This window comes from Asterias amurensis, chromosome 15 (genome assembly GCF_032118995.1).
Source record: "Asterias amurensis chromosome 15, ASM3211899v1".
In the NCBI taxonomy this organism is placed as follows: domain Eukaryota; kingdom Metazoa; phylum Echinodermata; class Asteroidea; order Forcipulatida; family Asteriidae; genus Asterias; species Asterias amurensis.
This window is the reverse complement of record NC_092662.1, coordinates 12305019-12329503: the sequence shown is the minus strand read 5'-3', so window position 1 is coordinate 12329503 and position 24485 is coordinate 12305019. Positions and strand designations below refer to the sequence as shown.

Here is a 24485-nt window from a genome sequence, read left to right as displayed (position 1 = left end):
TTTTGGTGCGTAGGGTATGGGTCTTGAATTTGTTACAGTGGTTACTGAAAGATAAATAAAATAATAAGCCATGTAGTATTTTGCTGCAATAAATAAAAAATGTTTAAAAATGAAAATAAACTTCATTGAAAAATGCATTATGAACTAATTTGTTTCGACTTGTCTGTCTTGTATGAAAGTATTTGGGAGGATAAAGTTTTTAAATGGAAACAAAATCGTAATTGACAATAAAATTATAATTGACGAAAATGTTTACTGAAATTGTATTTATGGTTGCAATTCCAACCATAAGTCACTGGTTTCAAGGACCCCGAAAATCGTGGCCGATTTTACCGTATTTATTTCCTTAAAAACGTGTTTTTTTTTTTGGTTTTTTTTTCAAAGCAAAACGTACTTGAAACCATTAACTGATTAATGTGTTTTTGTCTTGTTTCTGCTTAAAGAAAGAATGAAATATATTTCGGAAAACACTGAACCGTCGTCGCTGCCCCAGGAAAAGCGCAAAATACGGTGGATGGCAGTTTTTTAACTCGCGCAATAAAATACTGACTTGCGCCATCAAAATCGAGGGCGTAAGTTGCGACATTTTTGTTGCGCAACTTTCAGGCTTGCGCCACTTTTAGACGTGGCGTAACTTTCGTGAAATCGGCAGAACTCGGACATAAATTTGTGGCGCAACTTGCGCCATAAAATGTTGCGCAATATCGGCTACTGTTGTGCCGATGGCAGTTTACTTGCGCAATAAAATACTGACTTGCGCCATCAAAATCGAGTGCGCAAGTTGCGCCATTTTTGTGGCGCAACTTTCAGACTTACGCTACTTAAAGCGTGGCGTAACTTTCGTTAAAATCGGTGGAACTCGACAATAATTTGTGGCGCAACTTACGCCATAAATGTTGCGCAAGTGGACTTACGCAGTTGCGTAAAGTTTCGTGAAATCGGCTGCTGGACGTTTGTATCAGACTGCAATCTTTTTCTTACTATGTTTTCGTTGGTTAAAGAAAGTGGATGTTGACTTCAAATCAAATGCAATAATACAAATTTCTGAATAGGAAGAATATGTTAAGCAATGCAATAGCGAGCTCTGTAAGTAAAAAAATGGAAAATGGAAATAAAAACTAGTGCGTGCAATAAGTGTGCGTCTCATTGTGACGTCAGAACCTCAACAAGCGCCCTCACCGATGTCAGTGGAAGACCTCTCTTTGGCTGATAGTTGCGCGTGACGCGTTCCGCGCACTTCAATATTCCATGTTGTTTGTGACGTCACATTGGCGGGAATGTTGACTACTGTTGCTCTGGTGCACGCGGTCTTAATGTTTACGACCATCCCACAACACAGAAATACAAACACACCACTCACAGGTTTACGTGAAAACACAAGTGCTTTTTTGAGCTTTTCCAGCGATTTGAACTGAGATAAACGATTTGCGAATCAGTTATTGTGAAAATCAAGAAGCGATTTTTGAAGAACCAGACGTTTTTGGATCATTTTCAAGTGAGTATTTTATTCAATGTCTCTTTATCATCATCATTATTATTATTATTATTATTATTATTTATTCGACCTCAACAGGCAGTACAAGTACAGTAAATACAAACAAGGCAACAATGTAAGGGAAAAATCCATAACATAAACGACAACGCTGCAAAACATCAGAGTAAACAAAAAAAAGACAAATAAGTGAAAAATAAATAAATAAGTTAATTAATTAAACAAACAATCAGTCAGTCTATAAATAATTCAAAAAATAACTAGACATTAGGTGTTTGTGATTAAACACAAAGCTGTTCCGTGTTGTTTTGCTTTGATTATGTGCTTCATCGATGACCAAGGATTTATACTCTGAAAAATGTTTTTAAAAATGTTTAGTAGTTCTTGAGATATGGTCCCACTTCCCGTCACGGTTTTTCAAAGTCACTATTATGCCCAAGGAGTCTATAACTGAAAAAAGATTGACATCGGTTGTGTAGTTCTTGAAATATGGTCCCACTTCCGGTTCACCCGGAAGTAGAGGTCAACATGGGGTCACGGGTTTTCACAGTCAATATTAAAGGAACACGTTGCCTTGGATCGGTCGAGTTGGTCTTTGAAAAGCGTTTGTAACCGTTTTTTATAAAATGCATATGGGTAGAAAGATGTTGTAAAAGTAGAATACAATGATCCACACAAACATGCCTCGAAATTGCGTGGTTTTCCTTTTACCTTGTAGACTAACACGTCGGCCATTTATGGGGGTCAAAATTTTGACTCCCATAAATGGCCGACCATGTTAGTTCGCACAGTAGAAGGAAAACCACGCAATTTCGAGGCAAACTTGTGTGGATCATTGTATTCTACTTTTAAAACATCTTTCCAACCATATGCATTTTATAAAAAACGGTTACAAACGCTTTTGTTTTGACCAACTCGTCCGATCCAAGGCAACGTGTTCCTTTAATGTCTTAGGAGTTTGTAACTGAAAAAAAATTGAAAATCTGTTGAGTAGCTCTGGAGATATGGTCCCACTTCCGGTTAACCCGGAAGTAGAGGTCAAATTAAGGTCACGGTTTTTCCAAATTTTTCTCCTATCCCTAAGGAGTCTACAAACAAGTTAAAAATCGGCCCTTTACTTCTTGAGATCTGGTGTTTCAAAGATTTCCCAATTAAATATGCAAATGAGGGTCACGTGGTTGATGAATTAAGAATTTAAAAACAAAATTTCACTAGGAACTAAGCTTAGGTTCAAAGCTTGATAAATGATTTAACTCGTTATGGTTTAGAAAAATAGGCTGAAACAAAAAAACAAATTACTGGTCAATAGAGGGCGGTATAATAATAATAATAATAATAAGACTTGTAATGCGCACATATCCACCCTGCTGGGTGTTCAAGGCGCAGTAAAACCAAAAACAAAACAAAAACAAAACACAACACAAAGAAAAACAGACACAACAAAATTAGTCATTGAAAACCTGTGACATAAGATAAGTTTTGAGAAGAGACTTGAATTTTGCAGTACAAACACAAGATCGAAGATTAAGTTGTAGAGGGTTCCAGATGCGTGGCGCAGCTGAAGAAAAAGACCTGTCACCCCATGAGTGTCGAGACTTGGGTTCAATGAGGAGAAGCATAGAACTTGATCGAAGATTCCTTGATGGAGTGTAAACGTGAAGCAGTTCAGAAATATAGTGGGGAGCTTTGCCATTAAGAGCTTTGTGGACAATGAGCATCAGCTTGAAGATGATTCGTTGAGAGATAGGCAGCCAGTGTAGTTGTTTCAGAATGGGGGTGATAGAACAGGATTTTCTAGACAGTGTCACAATGCGGGCAGCAGTATTTTGGAGCCGTTGAAGTCGGGAAATCTGGTTGTTAGGAAGACTGTAGAGAAGAGCATTGCCGTTGTCAAGACGAGAAGTAACAAATGCGTGAATGACCTTTTCAGTGGCACTTTTGTCCAAGTACTTGCGAATCTTACCTATATTCCTGATGTGATATGATGATAAACGAACAATGTTGTTGATGTGTGGCTGAAGTGTCATCGATTAATCAAAAATAACCCCTAAGTTCTGAGCTTTCAGCGAGGGAGCTATCCGAGCATCACCGATGGAGATGTATGGCACTGAAACCTTAGTTAACTGTTGACGTGACCCAAATAGAAGGAACTCTGTCTTATCATCATTTAACTTCAGGAAGTTTTGTTGTGTCCAACGTCGAATCTCTTGGATGCATTTCTCAAGTCTTGCAATAGATGCATTGGCGTTTTCTTGAGAAGATTTAAACGTGATGTATAGCTGAGTGTCGTCTGCGTACACATGGTAATTCAGATTAAATTTCAGGATGATGTCACGAATCAGTAAAGTGTATAGCGTAAACCACTGCGGGCCGAGTACCGACCCCTGTGGCACAGAGTAGTTCAAAACAACAGGGTCGGATATCACGGTGCCAATACATACATGCTGAGTTCTATTGTAGAGATACGATTTGCACCATGCTAGGGCTGTGTCCTCTATGCCAAGGTGATTCTGGAGCCGAGAGAGAAGGATGTTGTGATCGACAGTGTCAAAAGCAGCACTCAAGTCTAGCAGGACTAGTGCTGTTAGGTTACCATTGTCCATTGCAGAGAGAATATCGTTGCTCACACGGACTAGTGCAGCCTCGGTCCCATGGAAAGGCTTGTATGCTGACTGGAACACGTATGTAAGATGAGTGGTCTTTCTATATCAGTATCTCCTTTTCCTAAATAATTGTTCAGTTGAAATGTTATCTCAAAAGTTTGATTAACAAGATGAATAAATGTAAAGAAAACCTAATATTTGACACAGGATTGTTTGATTTGTTGGTTTCTTGAGTTCAATGCAGTACTTTTAGAGTCCATTGACATGTGACAAACCAATTAAGGATAAAATCCTTGTATTTTGTAGGTGGTTTGATGTTTGATCTAGAACGAGTGGATTTCACTGAACTTTTAACGGCCACCAAACTCTGTGGTTACGTTCACCATTATCTGCTTACTGTGCAAGCGCAGAATATAATGTGCGAGATTGGAAGCACAAACGAAAGAAATCCCTGCTAAGCAGTCTATTTTGCTTGACGTAAGCGCAGAATTCACTGCTTCTTTGCTTCCAGAGCCGAGCATGACATTGGGCCCATTCCCACAGGATTTTTCATTATGCAAGTTCCCATCATGATAGGCCTAGGTGACTAGTAAAATTTACTACTCCACTAGTCGCACCTCAAACCCAACTACGACACTTGTTGAGATAAATTACGGATTCTCAAGATTTGTGCCGCAATGTGCCGCAAGCGAAACATGTTGCGATTAGTAGTAAGCAGGACAACTGTTTCACCAAACAGGTAATCGGGACTTTTTTTGTAGTCAACGTGTAGGCACAATTTTAACGGAGTGGGGAAAAACAGTAGTCGCGACTCTAATACTAATTTGTAGTCGCGACTTAAACACTAAACCACACTAGTCGCCCATGCCTACATTTGCACAAGAAAAGCACGGTTATCCTGCGAAAGCAAACCAAATTTGTAAGTCACTGTTTTTGCAGTGAATGTTACGCAGAAGTTTAGCACAATAGTAATCGCAGCAGATTTTTTTGTTGCGAATTGTCACGCTCATCAAGAACACATTCCCTGTGTGCCCAGATGTTAAATACGCTTAGCGTAAGCACAATTCCCTGATTACATAAGCGCTGCGACTCTTTCCTTTTAAAGCCATTGGCCCAGGACCAGACCAAACTAAACACAAAAAGCAGCTAAACACAGCAAATACCATTCCTCATGTACAAACTGCAAGTTGTGAATCCAGGTATTCTGCTCAATTTCTGCAGTTTTATAAAGCAAAATATTTTGCCTATTTATTATAAGCAGCTCTATAACATTGAGCCACTCAACCACCAGAGCACCAGAGAAACGTCGACCAGCATAATAAAATCTCTGATTTTGTATTTCTGTCAAAGACTTTTTGTTTGTCATGGTCTAATTTCCGAAAGTAAAGCGAAATACTGGAATTAGTTTAGGCAACTGCGAACAAGGTTACTTCACCCGTAAATCATTCCAAATCCCAGGCGTTAAAATTACAAGTATACACTTAACACTACATCTTTATGATTCACCACAAGACACTTACAGTCTTTACATGCATTGATAGTAGGCCAACCATTTCGATGGTCATTTATAAAATGTGTATGCCGTGTAAACGTCCAAATCTCAGGCAGGTGTATTCGTCCATGCACGGTCCACTTTTCCTCGTACATGATGCCTTTGATCGAAGCCAAATAAGTAAAGAAACAGGTTTGTATGTTTCACATAGGTTTGTCTTCAGTGATAAGGTTTAGAAAGAAAAGGCTGGCACTTTGTGTTGATTGACAACATACATAGAGCGAAAAAAATGCAAAAATAGCGCTATTTATTAGCGACAAAGTGGTTGTACGTAAATCGAAGAACCACGTACATGTACGTAGAACTTCCCTCCATAGTGCGTACACCCATTAAAGATCTTGCTGCGCGAGGACAAAATCAGATCGTTTTATTTTCCAGGAAAGAAGCATCTCATGAGCCAAAAATTTGAAAAATAAGAACATGTTGTACTGATTGTTTAAATGTAGGTACATTATTTCTTTTTGTAAAAAAAAAAGTGAAATGTATGCAATATAATATTGATTTCGTCGAAATTCCCGGAGGGATTCGAACTCAGATCACCTGGGTAATAGCACCCGCGGTAAACCGCGGCCCCAATCGATCCATCAACACAAATTGAGTGATTTTATTTATTATATAATAAGTGTATTAATTTATGACAAATAATTTCAAGATGACGTGACATAAAAAATTACTTCATTTGGTACAACTTCAATACCCAGAGAATCAAAATCTGAAAACAATTTGAAAATCGGACGTTTATTTTGGGAGATATGGTGTTAACAAGATTGCCTAATTAAATATTCATGTCATTATAACTCAGCTAATTGATTAAGAAATTAAACAACACGAAGTTTAGTGATTAAGTCACGTACTAAGCTTCGATTCCATATATGACTCAAGTCTGTCATTTCTACCGTTTCTAAGATTACGAATAAACAAAAATCGTGCGTTAAACCTATGGCGTTTTGGCGGAAACCAAGAACAACGTTTCTAAAACATTTTGAAAAACTCGACGAAAACAATAGCTGTTCCGAATGCATCGGAACAGCTAATTAAGTGAATAAATAAACAATTAAACAAGTAAGTTAACAAACGAGCGAGAAATAAAATAAAATGAAATAAGTAAATGAATTAAAATGAATTAAAATGAAATAAATAAATAAATAAATAAATAAATAAATAAATAAACAGAAAAGAAAGTAAATAAATAAGTAGATACACAAGGAAATAAAAAAGATGGGGGTGGTTAAAACAAAATAAAAATCATGCTTGTTTGTTTGATTGTTTGTTTGTTTGTTTGTTTGTTTGTTTGTTTGTTTCTTTCTTTCTTTTCAACGTGATATAAAATTGTACAGACAGTTTCGAAGCTTTCCTGATTATGTGCGGGTCAGAGAGAACTTATAGCTATATTAACATTGGTATTATACACTATAAGAATTCATCTTACACGCTGAGCGGATGTGATGTTATAATGCAGAAGAGAAAAAAACTTGAAACGACTCCCTCTGAGATAACGTAGTTTTTGAGAAAGAAGTCATTTCTCACTAAAATATTTGAATTGAATTCGAGACCTCTAGATCTTAGTTTGTATTAATCCACTTCTTATAGGCCGTATGATTTTATTCTCCTCAATGCAGTATTCAGAGATGAATGTTATGAATGTTCACTTGAACTTCCCTAGGAAGAGGGAAAGTTGTGTCGATTGCGGCGGACATGTTAGTTGAGTAATTTCAAACAACTTGATACAAACTTCAGAAGTTATTGTGATGACTTAAGTATAAAAAGTATGATAAAAGTATATTTTCGGCTCTTTTTAGAGCCAAGTGACTACCTCAAAAGAGAACTATTACATGTTTTTTGTACCCGCAAGTTCACTATAAGTTATAGTTTATTCTTAAAAGTGCCTGTCAAAATGGTCCCTTAAACGTTTCAACAGTTAAAGGCAGTGGACACTATCGGTAATTACTCAAAATAATCATCACCATAAAACCTCACTTGGTAACGAGTAATGGGGAGCTGTTGATGGTATAAAACATTGAGAAACGGCTCCCTCTGAAGTGACGTAGTGTTCGATATAAGTAATTTACCACGAATTTGATTTCGAGACCTCAAGTTTAGACTTTGGCCACCAACGAGCTCAAATTTTCACAGGCTGGTTATTTTACGCATATGTTGAGATACACCAAGTGAGAAGACTGGTCTTTGACAATCACCAATTGTATCAAGTGTCTTTAAAGAAATTTTGGGTTTGTGAATATTGTTCTCTGTAGCTTTGGCTTAATCTGACAGCCTCGTACTCTCTTTATTTCGGTCTACATATTAACTATTTTTCCTCTATCCTCTGTAGTTATTATTTTGCCTATTTATGTAATATTTTGTATAAATTATGTGCTATATCTTGAGAGAAGTATGAAATGACTGTTTACTTGAATTTAATTGAGGGTTAGCCATTTTAGACATGGGAGCATTTTTAAAGAGGAACAAACATTGAAATAACTCTCTGTACACCAACAGGTATGGAGTATACGGAAAGAAATGGGTTTCTAGTGGGAATAAACTTGCGTTGATTGCGATGAAATAGCAGGGGCATGTCAGGTAAGCTAGCTTGTTGCATTATTTCGCTGGAAAATAAATATATAAATAAATAAATAAATAAATAAATTTGATAACGGTATCACTGAGTCTCATTCTCAAAAATATGTAATCACTACTTAACATTTCAAACGAAATAAGGTTATGTTTGGTACAATAAAGATTCAAATTGGTTGAACAAACGATGTTTTGTAATTCAAGAGCAGTGCGTTACCAACTAGACCGTCGAGACTGCCCAGTAACTATGGAGGCAAAATTTATCATCTTGATCCCTGATGCTAATTTCTACCTATTAAAACAAAGTCATTTTAAAGAGACGCAAAACACTTGTTTCGATCTCAATGGATGCAATTATTATAGTGCCGTTTTCGAAAATTTTGCACCAAAGATCATTTTTTTCTAGAAAGATCGGGCAGTTGAAAATATCTTATCTGTTGAATTATTTTGTCCCGAAATCAAGCATCTGAAAGCACACAACTTCGTGTAACAAGGGTTATTTTTCTTCTGTTATTATTTCGCAACTTCGATGAACAACTGAGTTCAAATTTTCACAGGTTGTTATTTTATGCATAATATGTCGATACTACCAAAGGTGTCCAGTGTCTTTAAAATATCTTATCTGTTGAATCATTTTATTCTCAACGGCTAGTTGATTTATTTATACATTTTTGGATCATCAGTCTTACGTAAGAACACCTGTTTCTGTCTTGTTTTTCAATACAGCACTGGCTTCATCTGTACACGTACCTCGAGCCTCATACTCCGATGCCTTTATCCAACCATGGAATACAGTAAGTACATTGTCTTAATAATCACTAAAAATTGATCAAGTAAAAACATTTATGAATTTCCTCACCTTTTTTGTAAATTTGTATTTATTCATTCTTGTTGTTTTTTAGGCTTGGATTCTTCATAAAATTATACACATGGTTAACAAGTTTCATGCTTTTTATCGTTTCGACGAAATATTCTTTGAATTTTGAAGAAAAGAATATCATAAGGGATTTTGGGGGGTATGGGTGATTTTTTTATATTTATAAAATCAGTTGAAAATCCATAAAGAAATATTTTGTTTCTTATTTACTTTTATCAGGAGGACATCTCTCCGTTTCCACCTTGAGCAACATTACCAGTCGGAAATACATTCCGACCCTTTGGTTGAGACACCTTGGTCTGACACCCCCCCTATCACAATCAGCGACTCTAAGAAGCAAGTTTGGATACAGATGCCAATTCGCTCCCGTGTGGAGTTCAACAAGAGCATCACAACCTTCGATGTACTCAAGACTAGAAGGCAAGATCACCTCCTCCCAAAATGTAACTCAAATACATCAGTTACAGACAACGCCTTCAGTATCCAACCTACACCCGGAGATTTGTCAGCAGCAACAATATCCACACCAGCAACTGCAGCAGGAGCAACATCAGGAGCAGCAGCAGCCGCAGCAGCAAAAACACAAACAGCAGAAACCTCAATCTCTGCAAAGGAAGCTGCAACAACTTCCCGCCAACAAACCGACAACAGTTTCCTTAGAAACACCACAAGAAGCAAAAACAGCCGATGAGACTAAAACTGAAGCAAAATCTGCACCTGCAACAATAGCGTCAATTGTGCTGGCATCGACAAGATCAGTCCACGCACAAACGCAGTCTGTTACTGCAATATTGACACCAACCAAAAGAAAGGTATCTCAAACTGGTGATGCAGCAGCAACAGCAGCACCAACATCTATTGTGCCAAAAGCAGTTGCACCAGCAGCAGCAGCAATAGAGACAGGATCAACTGGTAAAGTAACAGCAACAGCAGCAACAACAGCAGTTATCGTTCCGAAGGTAGTAACATCATCAATCCAACAACAAACCCATTCTGCTACAACAACATCAACACCAACCAAAAGAAAGGTAACTCAATCACCACAAGCAGTAAGAAAGACAGGTTCAACTGGTGAAGCAGCACCACCACCAGCTGCTGTGACAAATGAAGTTGCACCACCAGCAGCAGTAGAGACAGGATCAACTGGTAAAGCAGCTGCAACAGTAGCACCAACAGCAGCTGCTGTGCCAAAAGCAGTTGTACCAGCAGCAGACATAGCGACAGGATCAACTGGTAAAGGCGCACCAAAAGCAGTTGTCGCTCCGAAAGAAGTAGCACCATCAATCAAACACAAAATCCAGTCTGCTACTACAACATCGACAGCAACCAAAGGAAAGGTATCTCAATCACCACAAACAGAAACAGAGACAAGATCAACTGGTGAAGCAGCACCAACAGCAGCACAAGAAGTAGCTTCTGTTCCGAAAGCAGTTGCACCAGCAGCAGTAGAGAAAGCTGGTAAAGCATCAGCAACAGCAGCTTCCGTTCTGAAGGTAGTAACACCATGCACAGCAGACCAACAACAATCGACAACCAAAGGCAAGACACCAAGAGCACAAGCGTCGGCTTTTTCATTAGCACCAACAAGTTCTACGATTGCAACAACAACGTCATTATTTTCAAGACCACCATCTAAACTGACAAAAACTGCAGCCCCAGAATCTAAGTCTGCAGTTCCCGTACACCAACCAAAAGTAGAGACACCAAAACCATAACCATCTGCAGCAGTAGCAGCATTTCCAGCAGGAGCCCAAGCAAGTCAACAACAATCACCAAAGCAGCCCAAACATTTGCTCAGTCCTGTTACCCAAGCTTTGGATGATTACCTGCAAGGAATAAGTATTCCATCCATTGAGCTGTCTGATCTTAAGACACCTCCGCAGGGTAAGGTTGTACTTGGGCAAGGCGCCTATGGAGGTGTCTTGATGATGTTTTATAACAATGAACCCGTAGCTGTTAAATGTGTACCAACTGGAGATAAAGACACTGTGGATAGAGAAGTTCGGATCCTATCTGTTCTCTCTGAACACGATAGTTTCCCAAATTTGCATGGAACTATAGAAGTTGGTCAGTTTAGGGCAGTTGCTATGCAGTTCATTGGCGTTGAAGCATTAGCTAAGTGTCTGACATTAGGTGAGGCTCTTGAAGGGTCTAGAAGTTTGACCTTAGACCCGGCCGATTGGAGATCCATTGCCATGAACGTGGTGGATGGAATCAAACACATGCACTCTGAAGGGCTGCTACACAATGACATCAAGATGGACAATATATTGATGTCATATGACACTCAGACACATCGCTGGCGTGCATATGTTATTGATGTAGGCGTGGCTACGACAACGAATACCCCAAGAAACTATGTTCTAACAAGTGACGAGAAGAAAAAATATCGCAGGTTTCACGGCCATATCGCCCCTGAAATGGTCGATAATGCAAAGCCCCAGTCGACCCAAAGTGATATTTTTCAACTCGGCTGGGTTCTCTATTTCATCGGCAAGTTGGGAGCAGTTCCCTTGCTAGAACAACTTGGTGATCAATGCAAATCGCCAGATCCTTCGCAGCGACCTGAGATAACTCATATCCGGTATTGCATTCAAAACAACATCTTCATTTAGTAAAAATTGTTATCAAATAATTGTAAATGGGCTACAACAATTATTATCTCAAATATGTTTTTTAGCAAGAACTATTTAATACACTGAAATTGAAAAAATGGGGCAGAGAATACCCCATTGTAACATTTGTGCCATGGGGCAGAGAATACCCCATTGTAACATTTGTGCCATGGGGCAGAGAATACCCCATTGTAACACTTAAAATATATTCAATATTTTTTTATAAACTATACCATTTTGGATATAAACTACAGAAGGGGTTCAATAACAAACAATTATTGTTCGATTAAAAGCAAAACCTTAGATAGTTCTATACCGGCAATCATTTATGTTTTAATTTTCGCAGTTTGGATATCAGCCATTAATGTCATATTTCATTATCAAGTATTTCGGAACCGGGAAAAATAAATAAATATTACGTTTTTCAGAAACTTGTAGTCTCAAACGAGTTTTATTCATTGATATAATACTAAAGTATAGTTTTTATAAAATAATTATAAATTTGTTGAAGTGGTCTTCAAATTAAGGATGGTACTAAACAATTTTACTGTCTTGGTTTGTGGCCATCTTTATAAACCTGGGGTGGATTTCACAAAGGTAGTCCTAAAACTTAGGACTAGTCCTAGGCAATGCTAAGAGATATGACCAGTCCTAAATTAGGATGAGTTACTGGTCCTAACTTAGGACCAGTCCTATCTCTTAGCATTGCTTAGGACTAGTCCTAAGTTAGGACTACCTTTGTGAAATCGACCCCAGGTCACGAATAAAGAAAACAAAAATAGACGTAACTTTTTCTGGTTTATGGTGGCCGTTTATTTAAAGGCGCTGGACACTACTGGTAATTATTCAAAACAGTTGATAGCAAAACAAAAATTACTTGGTAACGAGCAATGGAGATCAGTTGATAGCATAACACTTTAACGACTTCCACTGTAGGTAACTTCTCACTGCAGGCACCTGAAAGCTCACAATGTGCAACAAGGATGCTTTTCTTCATTATTCTCTTTCAAATTATCAATTGAGTCCAAATGTTCATAGATTTTGTTTATGCATAATGTTAGAATACACCAAGTGAGAAAACTGGTCTTTGACAATACTACAAATGAACTCCAGGGCCTTTAAATAATAGAGTTACCTTTATCAGCTCTACTGCGGCTAAATTGTTTGGTGTGAATAAACATGCGAAATCAACAAGAAGAAAACGAGGTAGGAATCAAAATGAGTCAGAACCCAAAGCATGGTGTACTTTTTACAGCGATTATTAACTGCCAAATAAGTTAGTGTTTGACTCCTCTCGTCCTTTTCAAACAGCCTACAAATTCGAGCTTTCACGAATGACATGGTAAAATGTTGTACAATATTGCATAACTTTGTTTACCTTAGGAAAAAAAACCGTCGTGAACTTTGAGTTATCACGTAGACGCAAGGTCAGGAACCTCAGACGTCTGGATTTGGGTACTTCAAATAAATTATTTCTAAAACTGATACAGCTTGTTCCGCAACTATAGAGCAGAAACTGTAAGTATTGAATGGTCTGTAAGTTGGTTGAATATTGTATGGTCAAATAAATAAATAATCATAGAAAGTATGTCTTTTTCGGAACTGATAATTATGGATTTGCTGTGGTTGTTGGATTTAGAAAATCACACTGTAAAAATTACACCTTTTTTCACACATGCCCTAAAATGCATGTTTAGATTCTTGTGTGTGTTTGAATGCTGACCAGGTTGAGCAGGTGTACAAAATGCAGATGAAGAAATAAGTGATTTTATACTATCCACATCATAGCCAGGCCTATGTTTTCAGCTAGCCGTAGTTTCTATGACAGTCGTGACAATGTTGTTCACACATTATCATTTCACATCTGCTCACGTTTGATCTAACCACTTACAGACAATTACATTTTGAGGTTTTGTAGGCCTACATGTTCTATAGTCTTGTTTTCTTGTTTACGATTAAGTAGCCTGTATGCCTCTGTAGCCCCTCTGAATCTATAACCCGTGGCGTGTCATGGCCTGGCGGTAAAGAACACCAGATTCAAGCTCTGGTGTTTGATCAGCAGAGTGTGGGTTCGAGTCAAGCAACTCAACCATGATTGCTTCGTCAAGTTAGGGAGATATTGCTTTATGCTCTACAGGGTTATAATGGACGATACCCAAGCCTACATCCGTATGGACTGTAAAGGGGGTACTACCCGAAAGGGGTACCTGTTTCGGCCCCAGGAGATAGGTGGCAACGGCCCTGAAAAATAGTTTATTGTTGCTAACACCTTGTGGCATTCATGCCCATGCGTCTATGGCAACTCAAATACAAAATAGATATGTTACCACCCACTTTTTTTTATAGCATTGAATGTTGTCTTTTTCTTGTAGCCCCTTACACACAAGTGGCTTTTAGCCTTGTTCGGGGCAAACTTGATTAAAAAAAATCCCATAACCACCTCTCCCCTCAAACCACGTCAACCCTTTCAATTATGTACCCACCTCAACGGGCTGAGTTGAATGGAAATGGTTGAGGGGGTTACGTGGGTTACGATATGTGACCACCTAACCTTCTAAACATCTCTATGAAACCATCTCAACCATTTCTATATATAACCCCCATCCCTGTCCAAATGTTACCATATCAACTATGGCCCATTTCGAAACAACGGCTTCGGCTTTGGATTTGGCTTCAGGCTCCGTCCTCTCGTCTGAATCCATGAGCGCGTACGCACAGCACGCGCAAATTGTCAAAACAACTGCGGGGTCAAGCTAGCATGAGCCGAATCCAAAGCCAAAGCCGTGGTTTCGAAAAGGGCCTGTATCGTTTGAAGGCACATGCTGCTCATTTTCTTTTATAAGTGAACTTCAGTGCAATGATTTTTTGGTTTATAATCTGGCTATTTCTGCTCGGTGCAAAATTAATCTACCTGAACAAACAAATTTACTTGTTTTCAAAAGTAGACTCAGCTAGTCATACGCAAACCCAGATCTTCATTTTGAGGTCCCAAACATACATTGACAACTATCCTCATTCTTGATCAATCTTATACACATCGACACATTGAGTTATGATGGCGCTTTAACGGAACTGTCAAACAAACTCTTGCGGGCGGTATGACTGCAATACGGTCCGCGTTGCAATAAACTATTGAAGAATCATCATTTGTTACTGTATATTATAACCAGTGTTTCACGCTATATTTGTATAGCCGTTTGTGTAGCGTTTTTAGCAGTTGTATCCGTTGCCTCGGGAATCTGTATTACGGAAGATTTTCTCGCCATTCGAGCTCTAAACGTTCCGTCTACTTACGGAAGAGTTGTTCTCTATCGCTCGATCGTCTAGTTTCGTGGTCGGCAACAGTAGTAGGTATTAATCGCATTGCATAAGAAACGTACTTTAAAACGTAGGCTATGGTAGTATATATAGGTTTTCCCCCACCCCCCTCCTACATACACATATATATACACACAACAATATTATTGTCTTGACCACCACATACCGATCTCACAGGCAATGTTAACCTCAAGTTTTTGGAACTTGAGTCCGTTATAAATGTTCTTGTATACAATAAAATTAACCAGTGAAACATTTATGCCAAAAGGTGGTAGCGTTTTTTTCGTCAAAAATCTGGAGCGAATGTCCACTCGGGAAGAATAACCCCTCTAGCAACACACAATCTGAGAAACGTTACCAACCGTTCTTATATTCAATTGGGGGGATAAAAAGTTATATATTTTCCCTAGTAGTACTCGAAGTGAAATGTTTCTCAAAATGCTTTAAAGATGCTGTATATTTCCACGTGAGTTTTTATTGGCATTATTTCAGAGTCATTACCATCGTAGACAGTCCCTTAATCACACAGACCTATAAGTCCTTAGCATGAGTACTATATACAGCATATTGTTATCGCCATTTTAGAGAAAAACAATAAATTTGTATCTTGCTACTTATGTTGGAGAGTGAATCTAAATGAGACAACTCGATCGTGTTATAGGCCTACCAAATTTCCCTCCATTTTCCAAATAACAGCCTTCTTCTATGGTAGTGAATATCGAGTGAAATAAACATTGAACCTTGAATATAGCTTGTTTACCTTAGAAAATTTAACGTACGTGAACTTTGAGTTGACACGTATGTTGGGTCAGCAAGTTCAGACGTCTAGATTGCTATACAATCCACACTAATACAGTTTGCTCCTCACTAAAGCGGAAACTGTACGCATTGATAATATCAGTTGGTTGATTTAGCTTTTTGTATTGTCAGACAATGAATCACAGAAAAGTCATTTTTAGAATTGGAATCGTTTGGTTGTGGTCAGTTGAGTGTGTAATTAAAAAAAAACAAAAAAAAACGGAAATTTTAAATGAATTTACTGAAATCAAAAAAGCAATCATTATGCTTGTTGTACAGCTATACCATAACTTGTATAGTTTATAGCAGTCGTGACTTTTCACTGATCATTTCACTGCGTAGACATACCCGTATAAATGTTAGGCCTATTTTATAGATGAATAAACTGACTTTAATCATTTTATTGTTCAGGAATTTACTGCTTATGTTTGATCTTATTAATAGACAAGTATTTATGTAGAATTCATAGAAAGGAATTATATTAAAAGTTTCCCCCTTGTTGCTATTCTATTGTTTACTCAGTGGCATTGCGTCCGTAATAGTAAATTTATTGTGAAAATCGAGCCTTTTGTTGTGACGATTTAATGCCATGTCTGGGTCCAATTTCACAAAGCTGCTTCAGCTCACACTCAAATCGCCGATCACAGCAAAACTATGCACTCAAGAGGTACCAGCCAAATTGTAACCCCATAATACGGGCCTGGCTATGGCTGGCTAAGTCATGTATATGCAGCTCTATGTGTATTGTGGTCCCTGGTCGTGGACTTGAGTTTGAGGGCAGGTTGGAAGACTGTCATCATCATTTGGTCTGAGAACAAAGTTCAATTTGAACTAAGAGACCCGCTTGTCCCTGACCATTATTTAGGACCGAAGATAATTAATGGTGAACTCATTGTATTATTAAGACATTCATTTCTATAAACAGAACTGTGATTCTCCCCCACCCAAATTGTTTTGTTTAAATGACTATTTTGTGTAACCTAAAACAAAAGGCATATTGACAGGAAGGTATGGCTGCTCCACTATCGGGCAAAGTGTGTCTTGTGACTGGTGCAACGCGGGGAATCGGAAAAGGAATTGCACTGCAGCTAGGGGAAGCTGGAGCAACGGTGTATATCACAGGTAAAGAGGCAGGCTATCATTGGGTCACCGTGTTGTTTCTCTTACATTACAAATCAGTATTGACCAAAATGAGGCTAGAAGGAAAAAAGTCTGGCACCCTTTGCTGAAATGAAAGTTGTTGAACTATTGTTGCTATTGATATTCAATAAAACTATTAAAACAGGCCTATGTGAAAAAAAGGAAATCAATGTGTGGTGAAGAGGTTTGCAACTAGTGGTTTAATCCGAACGAGTTCTGGTTCTTGATATTTACCGAGACGCAGGCGAGGTAAATTATCAAGAACCAGGCCTCGGGGGGTGGTGGGGGAGGGGGGGGGGTAACCACTAGTTGAAAGCCGATTCAACACACTTTGACTCCCATTCATAAATACTTTTTGGTAAAAAAGTAAAATAAATGAACAAATTATAATTGTTCAATGATTACTTTCAACACAACACCCCTCCAGCTATGAAATGGTAAGGCCCTTCGCCGCCCTCGGGTAAACAACTCCTATAATGCTGTGCGCGTCGCGCGTATCGCGTGATGTGGCACAACTGTTTCACCCGTTGCTCTCGACCAATAGGAATGAAGAAACTGTCTTATAAGAACAGGTGCAAGCTCGCGTGTCACGCCCATGTTTCAACCCCTTTTTACTGGTCATAAACAAAGGTTTATACACACCCACGTGACGCTCTCTCCACCAATAGGAATAGCGAAACTGTCTGAGGTATTTATGAATGATGAACAATGTGCATGAGCACGCCGTAGTCATCCATACATACTTGAAGGACACAAAAATTAAACGTTTCAGAAGAACTCCACTCATAATGAAATGTTATACTTTAAAGGTTTGACACGTGGTTGGCAGTAACGAAAAATGTAAATACATTACTCCAAATAAAGCAATGTTCTTAATGACTTAATAATTTGATCAATACGTTTTTCACAAAGTCTTCACAAATTCTCTCTGTTTGTCTCAAGTTAAAATTTTATGTAAAACAAAGTAAAAAATTTGGTAACGAGTTATATTCTTTAAGTTCCTAGTCTGACACGATGGTCACATTTTCAAGATAATTATCACACTTGGGATTAAATCTTCAAAGTATTGTGATTATAAAGCTTTGCATGGAAGAAACTATAAATAAACAGTAGCAGAGTAAACTGTTTGAAACGTCGAGAGCACACCGGCTCTTTTAATAGCCAACACTAACACTAAAGAGATTTATACAAGTTTACTAAATATTTATAGTTTCTTCCTAAATCTCCAAAGGTCGAACTCTGAAAGCAAAGACTGACGCCACCGCAGGAACACCATCAGGCTCTTTAACATCCACAGCAGAGGAGGTGAGACACATGTATATAAAACAAAAATTATCTTGTAGATTTGAAACATTGCATGGTGGAAGTACGACATAAAAAGGTTCCGTTTGCGGTAGAAGACGATCAGAGTATACTGATGGAAAAGTCGAGTTGAAACGAATTGTTCTTTTCAGAACCACCCCAACCCAATTAGAGATAGTCATTAGATGGTGTTACTGAGGGCTAGAGATCAAAGTATAAAAGGCATGATTGGTAATCGTGGGGAAAGTACAAAAACTGTTTGTGTATCTGAAAGTTTACTTTATAGTTGATAACCTTATTACTGCTTATGTCGCTTAATTGTGTTTGCCCTGTCCTGACTAACACTAATATGTTGTTGATCCAATTTAAACACGAATAGTAAACCTGAAATAAAAGTTGGTGCCAAACTTGAAAACGTTTTCGTCTCCTTCATAGATTGAAGCTCGTGGTGGGAAATGCATCCCAGTCCAGTGTGATCACTCTGATGATGAACAGGTTAAGAAACTATTTGAGCAGATCTCAACGGAGCAGAACGGTAGACTTGATGTGTTGGTCAACAATGCTTTTTCCGCAGTGACGGTAAGTACAGATATAACTCTACAGTTTTATTTATTCTCGCCACAGACACTAACCAATGTATGGCGTCAGGAATCTTCGTACGTCATACCACTTCGTACTCTTGACACTTCTCACCCTTTGCAAGGTACAAGTGACTTCGGACACTTAGTACCTTCTTACAAGTTCGTACCTTGTACTGATTCTGGATTTCTGCCTCGTTTCTAGAGCGTCACGCCGCCAAACTTTAAATAATGACCCGTTGAGAATCGTGCGTTTAGAAGACGTTTACTTCGTACTCAGCTGACGGTGCGAAGTGGTCAAAATTGGTCAAAATTGTTACTGTTGAAGTGTCCCGAAGGTATCATGAAGTTGCCATGGTAAGAAGTGGTAAAGGTTCGAGCTGTCTGACGTCTCCAGGAGTACATGAGCAGGGGTGGAGATTTGACTCCTCATCCTATATGGCCCACGTATTCATATAAATTACGTCACACGTAACTGTAGGATACATATTTCAATGTTTGTTTTAGCTTATTGCAGAGACACAAGGAAAGAAGTTTTGGGAGATGCCCCCAACCGTCTGGGATACCATTAACAATGTGGGATTGAGGTATGTATCTTCAATGGCGTTTACAAATGGCAATGGTTATTATGTGCATTGGCAAGACTATTGTATACAATAATGACACGTGAATGTTTTGTAAAATGTATCGCCAAAGACAACATGGGAGAAACGAATGAGAAATAAATTCCAACTCATTTTTTATTTATTTCAAAACTTCGGACATAACTCTTTGTTGGCAGGGGCCGTCCAGGGTAAAAAAAAAAAATGACATCAAAGCGACCCGCCAACATGGCAAACATGTGTATACCTATACCAGTTTCTAAGTTGTAATTTATGGTAGTATTTTCATAGTGTTGAATTGTTCTTTGTTTTGTTGTTGTATGAGCGGGGTCTTTTCTTGACAAGCGGGTGCTTCTTGGAGACCTCCATCCTCACACAAAATCCTGATGTCTTTATGTTTACCTATTAATTACTATAATATAATGCAAATTATATCAATTTTCTTTGTGTGTATGAAAACAAAATAAACAAATGAATAAATATCAAAAATAAAGGAATTAAAAGAATGAATGTAAAAATTGGAGATGATAACAATTCACGCATCGTCTTCCTATTTCATTGTCAGAGGTCACTACATCGCTTCTTGGCACGCTGCACAGATGATGGTTCCGGCCAAACAAGGACTGATCATTAACGTGTCATCAATTGGTGGTCTCAAGTACTATTTCAATGTGGCTTACGGAGTGGGAAAGGCAGCGGTTTGTTTATTTCATTACTTTGAACAAAATGTATTGTGGGTTCGAGTCCCAGACGTGATACTTGTTTCCTTAAGCAAGACACTAAACGAGTGATTCGTTCTGCGGGTGTGACGTAAAGCGGTCGGTCCCGTGTGGTGTAACGCACGAAAAAGAACCCAGTGCACTTATTACATCACTTTGAACACAATGTATTGTGGGTTCGAGTCCCAGTCGTGACACTTGTGTCCTGAAGCAAGACACTAAACGATTGATTCGTCCTTCGGGTGCGACGTAGAGCAGTTGGTCCCATGAGTGGTGCCACGAAAAGAACCGAAAAGAGAAGGGGTTCGCCCCGGTGTTCCTAGTTGGATTGGCTTCATAGTGTGCCACAGTACCTTGTAAACTATTACATGGAGCTATTTAAAAGGACTAGGTCTCATAATTCAAAACGCAGTCCCACATACCTTGCAGGAAATACTGTATGCTATTAAGCGCCTTGAGTGTCACAGAGTGACGGATATGTGCCCTGTATATAAGAAGCCACTGTTATTGTCCCTAAAAAGATAAGGACACAAACAAACAAATACTTTCGATAATTATATTCGTTAAAAATAGTTAGAGGCATGCATGTTTCCCCACAGGAGTGTTTGTCTTTCGCCTAGCAGACCTGGAAACATACAGAAACCGCGGAGGCCATAAGCCTTTTAGAGATAATGGCGGACACAATGCCATACAACAAATTAGGTTTGGGTAAAATTGTCTATATACACCCAAACCAAACAGTGCCAACCCATGTTGCCACAGGTCTTTGCTCTTTCCAAAGTTTCTCAGATACTTACAGTAAATAATAATCTAATAATATATAATGTAATAATAAAGCAAGCATTTATATAGCGCCCAACAAAGATCGCAGCGCTTTGCAATTTACATACAAACAAACAATGCAATGACAAATATACCAAAAATCAGTACAAGCAAAAACAAAATGGCCAAATTAAACAAATACATGGGTTTTCAGTCTGTTTTTGAATAGTTCCAGTGTGTTTGCTTCCCGGATGTTACGGAGAAGTGAATTCCAGAGCCGGTGTGGCGGTTTCAACTTTCCGCTGTGTTCAGTTTTCCCAATGGCCAAATACGGTAGCATTACGTCATGCGATGCCTGCGCACAGCAAGCGAAAATAGTCAATTTTTAGTGCCGTATTGAGTTATCCGTTACCCTCCGGTAGCTGTCATGGCGGCGTCCACGAGTCGAGTGCAACTAGCGGCAAACGCGTGGATCGTATGAGTTGTTTTTTATGCAAGCAGAGTGTGACCTGCGTGAAGTTGTTCCCATGAATACATGTAAAGATAGGACAAGAGATTAAGTGACTACACAGAAAAGACTCGTAATAGAAACAATGTGGGGTCACTGCTGAGAGAACTACATTACTCGCCAGGGTACTCGCGGCGGTATCTGAGAGGTCACCCGGAAAACTGAACACGCTGGAAAGCTAAAACCGTTCGAACAACGTGCAGATATGACCGACTACGTAACCCGGAAAACTGAACACGGCGGAAGACTGAAACCGCCACACCGGGGAGCAGCGGCTTGAAAGGCATGATCTCCTGCGCGTGATTTAGTTTTGGTGATGTGAATGAAGACGTGTTTTGTCGTACGATTAGCGGGTGGCATAGGTAGACGGATCGAAGAGCCCTGTGCAATATGAAAACGGCCCTGTCATCTCAAAGATGGAATTCTTGGCAATTAACTACATATCATCGCAAAAAAAAACCATGATACTTGAACAACAATTACACACTCTGTCAATGAGCAATGGCTGACACAATAAGTACCGTTTCGATGTTTAAGATTGTTTAACGTGGCTTTGTTTTAAAGGATTTGGGTACTTTTTGTAACACAAAAAACAATGTCCACATGTTTACTTACACCGTTTGAAGATAATGATAGTAGAAAGCGAACCTTAAAATATTAGATACTGAGGTGCTGTAGTTTTTGAGAAACGAGTAAAACAATGTCATGAAAACACGTTTTTACATGCTTAAATAATTTTCGCATCATAATCACTGAGACGAAAATTATTTTCATGACATTGTTTTACTCATTTCTCAAAAACTACAGCACCTCAGCAAGTAGTATTTTCAGGGAAGCTTTCTACTATCATTGTCTTCAAACTGTGCAAGTTTAGTGTAAATCTGTGGACATTGTGTTTTTTTGTCCTAGAAAAAGTACATGGACCCTTTAAAGTCTGGTACCGTTGTTTTTTGTTGTTTTTTGTAGTGTGATCGTATGGCAGCTGACTGTGCATTTGAATTGAAAAAACACAACGTGGCTTTTGTCTCATTGTGGCCTGGTGCAGTTAAAACAGAAATCTTTGAAGAAGCAAGGACATCAGATTCGGCCAGCAAATTTCGTGATAAATTTGTAAGTGAACATTTTCACAAATATTGTTGAGTTACTTTGTTCATCTAATTGCCGTGTTCGCGTTGGACTTAAAAATGGTTACTACCACCGCAAATTGTTAACTTACCGATATTAAGACCAAGTGCGTACAACCGGTAACTTACATGTCCCAGGGAGGTAAGTTTCGTAATCATATAAATTTATTTACGAATTTTCAGTATTGACAGAAGACAACAATTTAATTTTAAAAAATATTGTGAATTCGGTGTAATTGAGTAATTCACGTAACATTGTAGTTTGGATACGTTGAGCGAATTGGTTAACCCTTTGCTCTCACAATATTATTGTTTAGTCTTAATTTGTTTCGTCTTCCAGTTGAGGTTCGTGTTTCAATACGGGGAGACAATTGAGCTTCCTGGGAAAGCAGTTGTTCATCTTGCTCAAGGTACGTGGACCTAACTTTTAAGGAATGTAAATTGGTTGGGCCCATAGGGAAAACATACCAAGGCTTGTACATGTGCGTACGGTTTTAAAATTCAAAAGAGGATGTATAATAAGAAGCACTAACCGAAAACCAGGCAGCTCGAAACATCGGCCATAATATCAATGTGATGTCATGTCTTTATTATTCAGTGTTGAGAAACACTTAGGACTACTTAACATTTGAAAGCCGTCGTTGTAAAAACATTCAAGAAAATAAATCCAGTTTTAATTGTTGGCAAGTGTTTTGGTATGTAGCTTTGCATGTTTTTATCTGCGGTGCTTATACTTTATTGGGCATGTAATAACATTGTCAAAAGAGCCCTCGAGGAAGACTCTGTTAGGGTTGAAACGAACCATTAACTACTTTTTGCGAAATAATGCAAGTTGCAGACAATCAATTACACACGTACTTTCTACCAGTGCCCATAGGTCTATCCGTATTAATACATTCGTTTGCTTACTCCCTATTTAGACAAAAAAATCATGAACAAATCTGGGCGCATTGTGTTGACAGCTGAGCTTGCCTCCGAGTATGGTTTCACCGACATCGATGGTTCTACTCCTACAAACTTCAGACAGATCAAGTCTCTTTTGAATATGTCAGGACACACCTGGCTGGCTAGCGTGACACCGAGTTTCTTGAAGATACCGTTCTGGATGTTGTGCCTCACTTCTAGCAAGTTTTAGAACCATTAGTGTGGTACAAAAATCTAAGATACTTTTCCTATAAATTGGGGGGGGGGGGGGGGGTTGGAAGTGCGGGATAGGGGGGTTGTAGGTGAAAATAAAGCCCCTTTTTGAAACCACCTCTTCGGCTTTGGATTCGGCTTCGAGCCCTATGAGTGTACGCAAAACATGCGCAATAGTAGCGAGATGTTGAGCACGGGTGACGTAGCCACTTTGAGCTTATTGCATGCTCACGTATGACGTCGGTGCGCACGTACGTACCAGACGTGAAAATGGTAACTTCATGTATGCTAAAACGTGTGATTTTAACGACACAATTTTCGGACGTTCACGTTCACGCAGAACGTGCAGTTAACCTCCCAAATAGGCTAAGCTAGCCTGAGCCGAATCTGAAGCCGAAGCCGTTGATTCAAAAAGGGCCTTGGCTCGTTCAGATGCTCATCCTCGCTCCCGGAATTCAAAGGGTGCGAAAACCGGTACACCAAGTGAGAATACGGGTCTTTGACAATTACCAAAGGTGTCCAGTGCCTTTTTATGACTTGTTGTCGTGGTGTGCTGTTTGGCAGTGCCAGCTTAAAGGCGCACCCTTCCCATCAGATAAGAAGTCTGCCCGTTCGACAAAAACAGAGCATCATACATTTTTTCTTTGGCACAATTATTGACGCCACTTTTTTGCTTTACAAAAAGGAAAAGTAACAAACTTTCCATTGAGTTATCGTTTTCATTTCCAACGAGAGCAAAGAAGCTTCGTACTTGCCAACCTCGCTCTCAAAATCATCTTCTTGTGTT

The 24485-nt window shown here is 38.9% G+C and overlaps 3 protein-coding genes across 9 annotated transcripts; all 3 read left to right on the top strand.

Annotated features, from left to right (window-relative positions):
• The first annotated feature begins 1356 nt into the window (after positions 1–1356).
• Positions 1357–10832, top strand: LOC139948165 (uncharacterized). Its single transcript, XM_071946224.1, has 4 exons — positions 1357–1495; positions 8144–8224; positions 8945–9012; positions 9315–10832. Exons 3-4 carry the CDS (start codon positions 9003–9005, stop codon positions 10808–10810), a joined length of 1506 nt encoding a protein of 501 aa, XP_071802325.1. The 5' UTR covers positions 1357–1495; positions 8144–8224; positions 8945–9002; the 3' UTR covers positions 10811–10832.
• Positions 10833–11013: 181 nt separating this feature from the next.
• LOC139948166 (serine/threonine-protein kinase/endoribonuclease IRE1-like) lies at positions 11014–12100 on the top strand. Its single transcript, XM_071946225.1, has one exon. The coding sequence runs from the start codon at positions 11021–11023 to the stop codon at positions 11708–11710; it is 690 nt and encodes a 229-aa protein (XP_071802326.1). The 5' UTR covers positions 11014–11020; the 3' UTR covers positions 11711–12100.
• A 1062-nt stretch (positions 12101–13162) lies between these two features.
• On the top strand, positions 13163–23762 carry LOC139948066 (dehydrogenase/reductase SDR family member 1-like). 7 transcript variants are annotated; one of them, XM_071946081.1, is made up of 9 exons: positions 13163–13228; positions 16819–16948; positions 18198–18271; positions 18704–18847; positions 19354–19433; positions 20014–20146; positions 22404–22547; positions 22902–22971; positions 23482–23762. In XM_071946081.1, the coding sequence occupies exons 2-9, from the start codon at positions 16837–16839 to the stop codon at positions 23694–23696; spliced, it is 972 nt and encodes a 323-aa protein (XP_071802182.1). In that variant the 5' UTR covers positions 13163–13228; positions 16819–16836; the 3' UTR covers positions 23697–23762. The 7 variants fall into 7 exon arrangements, with proteins under 7 accessions (XP_071802182.1, XP_071802186.1, XP_071802185.1 ...); XM_071946085.1 differs by having other exon boundaries at positions 13199–13228; positions 16831–16948; XM_071946084.1 differs by lacking the exon at positions 13163–13228 and adding an exon at positions 14864–15057 and having other exon boundaries at positions 16831–16948.
• Positions 23763–24485: the final 723 nt, after the last annotated feature.

Excerpts from the sequence above, each read along its gene's own strand:
- LOC139948166 (XM_071946225.1), top strand. The coding sequence starts at position 11,021 with ATGATGTTTTATAACAATGAACCCGTAGCTGTTAAATGTGTACCAACT.
- LOC139948066 (XM_071946081.1), top strand. The coding sequence starts at position 16,837 with ATGGCTGCTCCACTATCGGGCAAAGTGTGTCTTGTGACTGGTGCAACG. Across the intron at positions 19,434-20,013 it reads ATTAACAATGTGGGATTGAG|AGGTCACTACATCGCTTCTT; the intron begins GTATGTATCTTC and ends TTTCATTGTCAG. Across the intron at positions 20,147-22,403 it reads ACGGAGTGGGAAAGGCAGCG|TGTGATCGTATGGCAGCTGA; the intron begins GTTTGTTTATTT and ends TGTTTTTTGTAG.